Source organism: Glycine soja, chromosome 18 (assembly GCF_004193775.1).
Source record: "Glycine soja cultivar W05 chromosome 18, ASM419377v2, whole genome shotgun sequence".
Classification (NCBI taxonomy): Eukaryota; Viridiplantae; Streptophyta; class Magnoliopsida; order Fabales; family Fabaceae; genus Glycine; species Glycine soja.
The window spans coordinates 7,129,335-7,139,428 of record NC_041019.1 but is presented as its reverse complement, the minus strand read 5'-3'; the positions used below and the strand labels follow the sequence as shown (position 1 = coordinate 7,139,428).

General features: G+C 31.0%; 2 protein-coding genes across 2 annotated transcripts; one reads left to right on the top strand and one right to left on the bottom strand.

Annotated features, from left to right (window-relative positions):
* The first annotated feature begins 17 nt into the window (after positions 1 to 17).
* On the top strand, positions 18 to 3,228 carry LOC114395177 (protein NOI4-like). The gene is made up of 3 exons (XM_028356891.1): positions 18 to 177; positions 1,836 to 2,024; positions 2,845 to 3,228. Exons 1-3 carry the CDS (start codon positions 172 to 174, stop codon positions 2,887 to 2,889), a joined length of 240 nt encoding a protein of 79 aa, XP_028212692.1. The 5' UTR covers positions 18 to 171; the 3' UTR covers positions 2,890 to 3,228.
* Positions 3,229 to 3,829: 601 nt separating this feature from the next.
* On the bottom strand, positions 3,830 to 6,400 carry LOC114395176 (transmembrane emp24 domain-containing protein p24beta2-like). Its single transcript, XM_028356890.1, has 4 exons — positions 6,200 to 6,400; positions 5,462 to 5,648; positions 5,248 to 5,355; positions 3,830 to 4,215 (listed from the first exon to the last, which is right to left on the bottom strand). The coding sequence occupies exons 1-4, from the start codon at positions 6,368 to 6,370 to the stop codon at positions 4,091 to 4,093; spliced, it is 591 nt and encodes a 196-aa protein (XP_028212691.1). The 5' UTR covers positions 6,371 to 6,400; the 3' UTR covers positions 3,830 to 4,090.
* Positions 6,401 to 10,094: the final 3,694 nt, after the last annotated feature.

Genomic DNA, 10,094 nt, shown 5'->3' with positions numbered 1-10,094 from the left:
GTCTTCTACTGCATACTCTTTTGTTCCTTCATCGTCATCTCGCACTTTCTCTCTCTAACTCATTCTCACTCTCTCTCTCTCTCTGAATTTTCTCCTCTCTCCGATTCCTTTTATTAATTGGAGTTTACTCGCTCCTTTTCCTTTCCCTGAAAACATTTCCTCGTCGTATTGATGTCGGTATGTGTTGTTTTCTCTCTCTTACTTTTTTTTTGTGATAATTTGTATTTTCTCAATTGATTTGATTTTCTCTTTGATCATTGTATTGAGCTGTTGTATACGATTCTCCAATCGCTTATTTGCTTTTCCGATTTTATTTTTTCTGTGATTAATTTTGATTTATTTGTCTCAATTTTTGTTGTTCATTTCTGGATTTCGATACTGTGATCCTTCGGTTATTTGAGCTTTAGGTTCATGTCTTCGATTTCTTCTGATTACATCTAATTATTATTCTTTGTCTTTGTATGAAATGTTTACTTGTGTGCCTTTTTGGTTCGATCCTCAAATGTTATGTGAAAGACTAGAATAGTCTTAGGATGTTGCTGCTCTTTACCATGTTTGTTTGGTGAATAATTCGTTTAGATGTATTAGTTCATGCTTTAGTCTTGCCTTAAATTGGGTGTGTTAATCGAAGTCAGTTTAACTGTGAGATTTTTCCTATTTTTGAATCACCGTGTGCTTTGGGTGATTGTTGCTATTTTTGTGTTTGTTCTCTTTTCTAGTAGCTTCTGAATCGCGTCGGCTGTTATCAATTATCAATATCGTAGGTGCTTCTAGATCAGATTTCTAGTTGATTTCCTTTTCTTCTTTTCTTGTCCGGGGTGAAATTACTGAATTATTTGTTGTTTTGTTCTGTTACGACCTACCCTTTTCGGAATTACTACCTCGTGATTTGTTGTCTTTTTTTCTCTTCTGTTTTATGTATGGATTATGATATGTGAACCTCAGTTCTTGTTGCTTAAATAATTTGGCCAGAGATTTTTTTTTCTTTTAAAGAGAATAACAGGATTTTATTAGAAAGGGCTAGTAGGGAAGTTGATCGTAAGCCGTGTAAAGGAAACAAGAATGCTAAAAAACCAAACCATAAAAGGTCAAATTGTACAATGTCATAGATCTTTATCCTGTTTCATCTTCCCATAATATTTGGAATGGTATAGAATATAAAAGTTTTTCTAACTAGCGGGACAAATCCAACTTTCTCAGAAGATGGAGAGAGTCTATACCATAGATATTAAACCACTGAACAGTGTAGGAATGAATGACTGCTAGCCTCTGAGTAGGGAAAAGAAAAAACAAGAAAGTAGAGAGAAACTTTGTGTGAGTGATGACTTGGTTTGTAGATGTGCTTCAAATCATATGTGATTAGTTATGTCAAGTGCTGTCCAAACTCTAAATGATGACTTGACCTTTGTGTGAGTGATGTATAATGGATAAGCAAAGGGGTCTGGCAATTAGAAACATGCCTCTTTCTAGAGATTGAATAAGAATTTGGAAGAACAATTTACGTGAATTGACACTAGAATAATACAAATAGTAGCATGTCTATGATCTTAAGGTTTGGGTTCTTTACCAACAACAGCTATTCCTTTTAATCAAACTTGTCTGCTTTTATGTGTGATGTTTGGTCTTCATTCTTTTATGCTTAATAGGAACCCAACTTTATTATTTGAGACATACATTTATCAAACTTTTGTAGTATGTAGAAAATCTATTATGTTATCAGCTTTACACACTTTCTTTCCAGTTATATAATTATCAAGTTCATAAAAATGTTAAGGAATTATTTTAAAAATATTTTGAGTCTTTATTTTGCATTGGCTAATCTAATTATCCTACAGGAAAAGGGCCGGCCACTTCCAAAATTTGGTGAATGGGATGTCAATGATCCAACCTCAGCTGAGGGGTTCACAGTGATTTTTAATAAGGCCAGGGATGAGAAAAAGACAGGTGGCAACCCAGATTCACCAGGAAAGACTGCCACTGATCCTCATAGCAAACCTGCAGTAGAGCCTGGCAAAACTCAAACTGTGAGATGTTCTTGATGAATTCTCTCTCTACTTACCTGACAAACACACCACTGTTTTTATTTTTAATCTGAATACAGCATATTTTGGTCCATCTGAACAGGAATTTTAACCATGCAAAAATGCTGATTGTGTTGTGACATGTGTGTCACGTCATGTATGCCTGTGTTCTTTGCATGAGTTGAGAAACTATTGGATGACATTTTCAGTAACTTAATAAGTGTTGAGAAAATATGCTAGAACAAGAATACTAGCTTTGGCCTACTAAATTCAAGATGTATTAAAACTCTGATTTATAGTTTGTAAATTATAACCTCTGCTGAGTTTTCTTCCCCCTCTTTGTTAAGAATACAAAGCCTTGGCATACTAAATCCATTATGTATTGAAACCATGATTTATAGTTTGTAAATTATAAACTCTTCTGGGTTTTCTTCCCCCTCCTCATTTTGGTATCAATCTCTGCCAGCCTACTAAATTCATTCACAGTATTCACTCTTGCTTGAAATATATTTTTTCCTTATTAAGCTGTGATTAAGATCTTGTTAAAAGCATTAAAATGTCCAAAACAATAAAGGAAAAGATGGGTCTTTCTTCTATTTGATTTGATTTGCTCCAATAATTTTGGTCTATGATTTGTGAACCTTTGAAATGAAGTTGTGTTTTCTGAGGAGATTGATCATAGAAACTGTGGTTTGCATTGGATTTTGTTTGGGTTTAGATTGTCAAATTGAGATGTAATTATTTTTAATTAGATAAGCATTCAAATTCATTCACAGTATATATTTGTCATTTTCTCCTTATGAATGATTTTACTTGGTTTCAGAAAAAATGGTTTTGCTGCATGCAAAACCCTTCTGCCGAATCATAGCATAGCAATGGTTGCTCCTGTGAAAAGCCTGAACAGAAGAACAATGTTTGTGTAACTAGTGTCACAGTATTTTCTCTAAGATAAGAGCTGTAGAGTCATAAGCGAATTCTACGGAATTTCTATTATGTGCTGTAAAAGTGAGCTGCAATGGGGGAAAGAAAAGAAGACAGACTATTATTTATGTGTGTGTATCAATGTTGTGGTTTATTATTAGGAGCCAGGGTTGCTTCCTGTTTTGCCTTGTCTTGCACTATGAGCTAGAGAGTTGCTTGTCACATTGTATTGCTTGTATTAACAAACAAATCCTATTTTATGAACCCATTTTATTCCTTCCTTTGATTTCTTTGCCCTGATCAAGTTTTCAATTTGGTACACCTTGCTGTTCATCAAACTAGTTGTTCTTTTCCAGTTTAAACTCCTCTTCTAAGCTGGAAGAGAACAATAAAAATAAAAATAAAACAGAAAAGAAGTGTCTGAGACAAATTTGTTTACTTATTTTTGCACTTGAAGACATAACATAGTCCTGCATGCATGTTAGATTAAAAAAATAAAAATTCCGAATACATATTTGTCATGTCAATAGCTTCTTGCTGGTAAATCTAGCTAAGAAAGATATATGCTATAAAGAAGTTGTTTTTGTTGCCATAAAGGGTACATGATGTTAACCATGAAGTTTCAAAGTTGCATGAAGTAGATGCCCTTGATGGTGTTAAAAATAACGTGACAATAATTGTTAGTATGCTGGAGCATCTTTGCCTTTATTCTATATAAATTGCTTTAAATAAAAGCATTCAAAACATCAGGCTAGCAATTTTTTAAAAGGAATTTTGTGAGTCGAAATGGAAAACTACAATTCAAATGTGTGCTTGCTAGTTCTGTAGAAATTAAAATTTCATTTTTACTATGGTTCAAAGTTTTGCAGAATCTTTCAACCGACAATTATTTATCATTTATTTGGTCCACTTTTCCTGCGAAATTTAAGAGGACTCAACAAGAGAGCTCGGAGACAGCAATATTAACATGACTTTTTTGTGTAGCACAAGACAAGAATGCATGTCCATGTGCCTAAAAAAACAGAGCCGAGCAGCTAAATAATATTCAATCAGTTGGTTCTAATGCATGCAGTGTAACCTATAATGGCCAACATAATTTAGTGGACTAACAAGTTATGCTCCAAAATCAACGTAGTGACACTTGAACTCTATATTGCAAGCTTTCTTTCAAAGAGGCGACGAAGAAGATAAACTTGGAGGGCGCTGGCTCCCATTAGTGCCATTGATTCAAGTATGGCCTTGTGAAGTGTTCTGGAGCTCAATGCATTGCTTACTGCAATTGCAATGAAATTCATAGATATAATCAAGTATATATTTTATAAAGCAAATTACAACAATATCCCCGAGGTTTCCTGTAATTACACAAGCATTCTCTGTTTTTTAATCATTACTTTCGCCTCCTCTATAGGAAGTGTTAGTGTAAAGTTTGGAAGGCGTTAGTGTAATGATTTCAAACATATACGGAGATATTAATGTAATGTTTTCAAACTTAAAAAAGGATTAGCTTAGGAAAATAAAAAAAAAGGATAAAGATATGTGTAATTACATGAAACCTCATAGTGTGTTATTGTAATTTGTTTTATTTTATACGCAACCAGTCACTTTGTAAAGAAGCACATGTCATATTCTAGGGAATAGTTCATACTAAACATCAAAATTGACCTTAAATGTAGTATACATGAACATATAATAGTGGGTCAAGAATCATGAAGTCTGAAATCTCATGTCAAAGAAAAATAGCAAGTTTTGTGAAAATATTTCTTTGGAAATTTGAGTTTCTAAAACCTAAGTAGACTAGTAGAGTAGAACATAAATGAACAGTGGTTCAACCAAACTCAGGAGTTTTAACGAGACCAGCAACTTTTATATTTAGGATACAAATATTTCTTTTCTATTTTTTCTTTTTAAGAAAACAGTCTTTTTATTATCATACTTAGGCCCTTAGCCAAAGCCTAAAGCATAACAGTTTATAAATGTTACTCCTCCTCTTCCTCCTCTGTGATCATGTTTCCACAATTTGATTCAAGAGTCCTACACATACTTTTTTTGAACACACATCTTATTGGTTGAAATTTATTGACAATGACAATTTGTGTGTCTCACATCTTATTAATGGGTCTCTCTTGATTTTTTAGTTTTGAATAAATTTTAACCAACAAAAGAATAGGGTGTGTGTTGAAAAGTGTTACTGCCCAGTACTTCTCTGATTCAATAATTCTCCTAGTATGATTCAGTAGTTCTGCTTAGACATTAGAACAAGTCAAGAAATTAAACCAATAGAACCTCATTGTGATATGTGATGTACCTATTGCCTGGCGTTCTGTCTGAGCCTCAAGCCAATGCTGTTCATACTGAATGTTGAAAAGTGCATGCTCTAACTTCGTTATCTGATCTAACAAAGGAGTTAAATGCTCTGCAAAGATAAAAGATGTCAACAGCCACTCTCACCTATTCACATAGCTTCACAGTTGCAAAAATGTACTAAACTGTAACAAATTAATCAGTTCAGTATGGCTCACCATCTTTTGCATGCTGATCAGTGAAATGAACGTGGTTAGAATGGACATCAAAATCAATTGTTTCATGATAGGGAGACTTGTTGGTGAAGCAGAAGCGATGAGGTCCATTGTCTCGAGCCACAAATTCGAATATTTCACTTGTCATGTCATGAAATTCTTTAATTGTTTCACCAGAAGGTCCCTTCACCTAATGATTCCAACAAAATTTATAGAATCAATGGTTGACTTCAGAAGCATTATAATTTACTAGCATATCAATATTCAATTTAAATTTAAACAGGACATGTAATAATTTGTTGTAATTTATCATTTTATTCTCACATGGAAAGCAAGCCCTCAATTAAAAAACATGCCAGTATCCTAGATATTTATTATGAGATTAATTTCTACGCACTCAATATAAAAATTACATACGATAAACTAATCAAAAATCATTATTAATATGACTTTTAAAATAATTATTATGAACAAAGCATATCCTGTTATTGAATGATTGTAGAATTCTGTTAGACTGATAGTACATACACCCTTTTCTTATTATTGTAGGGCCGAACCAGTGTTGTTATTTTTGGAATTGATCATATGCCTCCATCTATGTTGTTTCAAATCATGTAGGAAGAGTTACACATTTTTTTAAGGAGCATATAAAATTAAAATGAGGAATCTCTATGATCAGAAAAAAATAAAATAAAACATTTTTCACACAAAAGGGTCCGAAATATATTTCACAGTGCTTACCGAAAGGTCTACACCATCATTAGTATATTGCCAAGATGTATCAATCTTGATCACAACAAATGAAGCCTGGACTCTATCCCCTTCATATTGAACATTATGAGAGAAACAGTCTTCTCTGTCAATCACAAATCTGATCCCAAGCACTGCATTCAGGCTGGAAAAGATTACCATTGCAGTGGCAAATTTTGATAGCCCCACTTTCATCTCTTTCACTACATTGACATATTCAACAAGACTCAATTGAGTATGCTATTACAATTCCTTATAATTGCACCATTTTCCATAATCATTTTCCTTAGAATTCCATATAGTACATGAAACTGATCCATCAGTTTTGTAACCTATATGATATGATATGATAAAATTGCCCTTTCCACAATTTTCACATTAATCGTCATCTTTTGAAATGATGATTACGTAAAGCTAAATATATTTCCTTTGAAATTTTCTAAAGAAAATTTTCCATCTGAAAAGCGGGGAAAACAAATATCATCATGCCTGATAAGTGATATCTATGTTTTAAAAACGAATTGACATGATTATAGAAACATACATGCAAGAATCAAATTTGAAGAATGTTACCTTTGTTTAATCAAATATTTTGCACCAAAACGAAAATTGGAGTAAGGACTCTACGAGGAAAAATTAAAGAGGAATGCAAGATGGGTTGATTTGTAAAGCAGTTCGTGAAGTTAATTTGAGGTCTACGTTATTAACAAGATGTGATCCACTTCGACACAAATTTCGAACAACACGTGTTGGACTACTAATGTTGTTTTGGATACTAAATAGAAATTATCAATGTACCTCATGTCAGTATAAAAAAAAAGTTATTCTCCCAACCAACAGAAATAATAGGCAGGTACATATGCAGTGGTGGATTTATAAAATTTTCTTAATAGATACAAAGAAATGGTCTATAACATTTTCAAAGAAAAAAGATAATATAAATTTTATAAAAAAAAAAGGTATTAGAAGAATTAGAAACGGTCAAAATAAGAATGATAAATGCTCATGCAATGTGATTGATTAACTATTTTATATTTTTAACATGTCTTTTCACACAAGAATTATTTGAAGGAATAGATAATAGTAATACATGTGTATATTTATAAATCAATGTCGAAAGATGGTTTTCTACCCTAGTTTTAAAATCTGACTCGCACGGGCCAAATGAACCAAAATATGATTGAATCGGTAAAATTCGGTCCAAATGAACCAAAATATTTTTTTAATTTAATACCTTTGTGATGGATTGAATCTATGATCTGGTGCAAGTAAAACTTCATAACTTACCACCACGCCAACACCATTACTTAGTAAACTTATCATACAAATATTATACAAACAAAATGAATTATGCATATCAATTTTTTTATATAATCATTCAATTATAACATACCATGTATAATAAGTTTATTAATTTTAAAAATAATTATCTTTAAATAATTCAAAAAGTAATTTATGATTGAATGACAATAAATTTTTTTTACATTGTTAGTACATAATTATTAAACTATATTATACATGTATATTTAACTTTTATGATATTTATACTTATTCATTACGATTCAACTATTGATCTACTAATTCGACTAGTGACCCATTAATTTAGCGTCTCAACTCGGTCGACAACCCATCTAATTTTGAAAATATTATTTTTTACATCAATTGTGATAATAATTAGTGTAGACAATAAGTACTTTTTATATCAATTTTTGATACAACTAATTTAAAAAGTAACTTTTATATATGAAATCAATTTAGAAAGTATTCACTTTCTATATCGATTGATTCCACACTGCTCCTACAACCAATATATCTAGAAAGTAAAAAAATAATGGATGTTAAAAAACTTTATTGTATTAGTGAGATATGTCAATTAAACTATGTAATCTCTTAGTAATCCCACGCTATTCTTTGAGTAATGGATTACTCATAAGTTTTTGATAGGTAACTCGAGTAATCGATTACATGTTATTGATAATCAATTGCTAGAAAGATATTTTTTATAGTAATCAATTACCTATAATTAGGACTAATCAAATACCTGAAGGTTGCTTCTGAAAAGTAATCAATTATCCCAGTTAAGTAATTAATTTACTTTGTGGGTTTTTACAAAGTTGGAGCCTATTTGATTTTCTAAAGACTCGTTCATCACTAATTTAAGTGAAAAATATTGATTTACAATGTTGTATTCTTCCAAAAAAAATTCTAAAAAACTCTTATTGATTTTGTGAAGATTATTAAGGAATTGTTCATCTTGAAACAATCAGGGTTGTGCAATATCTTTGTTCTGCTTTTTTCTTTCAATTTTGGAAGCTTGAGTGTGGATTCTCAAGCAAAGCCAAGGGCAAGGTATCCTTTGGGTTGACAACTAAGTGAATTCTAAAGCAATCGATATGACACGCACACATGCCAACATAAGCAACTATTTTTTTTTTCTGATTAATCAGTAAAAGGGTTACACCGGTTTATATAATAATATGTTTCTATAACATATTAAATTGTTAATAAGTAATAATTGTTGAATAGTATATAAAATACTTTTATAATAATTTTTATATTGATAACATTATACAATAGCTAATTATTATTATTATCTTCATCTTATATAGATATAAATATGATTTATATTTATGTGTTTTATATACCTTCATTAAACTTGTTCATGATCCTCTAGTAACTTTTGTCTTATGCTTCCCTGCAAAAAATAACAAAAATTTCTTCTTATGTATTAAGTCAACTGTTCAATAAGTGACCTTTCAATTCTCCTTCAATTTTCCTTTATTTTATCACGACAATGATTTTAAATATTAATTTAAAATATGATCGATAATATTGCATCAGCTATATTATATATATATATATATATATATATATATATATATATATAATTTTTAAATATATTCCATTAACAAGTGAATCAGTTGCATGTCTTAAATTTGATGGATTCATAACCACTCTTTATTCTATTCTTAATTTCAAAATAACTTAGCCAAACCCTCTTACCCTTAATATACAAATTACATATATATTGAGAGGTTTCACCCAACACTCATTGTACAATCAAAAACATGTAGGATCATAAACAAATAAAGACACCTTCAACTCAAACTCAAGTTGTGTCAATACTCTCCACTGTGGGTGGTGCATAAAATTTGGCAATTGTTGTATATAGAAGCATTACCCTTACTCTCCACTGTGGGTGTGATATAATTCACATAATATTTCATAATTATTGAATTGTACATAATTCACCTTGCTATTACTTATTTTAAAGTCACGCCAAAATAATATTTCTTTAAAAAAAATTAAAGACTTTAAATACACGTAGTATAGATTAGTATACAGATTAGTTTCTGAAGCATAAAAAAAAGTATAGAGATTAGTTGACACCCTAAATATATATAACGTAAGATAAATATACATGCGTATTATGTACGGCTTGGAAACATTCTCGCGTGAAGAACATGTTAAAAATATAGTGCTAAATATAAGATTATCTGCGTCTTTTCTCTCAGCAAGCCAAACTTTTCCATTGTACGGACTCACGAAGACTGGCATTCAAGGAAACCAGGGATTGAATTAAAAATATTAAATATTAGAGATAAAGTGATTTTTCAATAAAATATAAAATTTGTTACAATGGATGGATCCATTATAATCTAATTGTGAAAAGCAGGATGAAGATACGAAGTGATTTTGCGTGTATAGCATTGCTCATTTGATAATAATACGGCATGCATTATGTTGTTCTTCACATAATTTTTAAGAGTAATGTTTTGGTGTAATAATAAGTTTGGGAAACTTGTCTATGTTCAACGATAATGGTTAGAAAGTTAGAGAAGAGGGAATTAAATACTTTATTTTTACAAGTTTGTTTATGATAGAA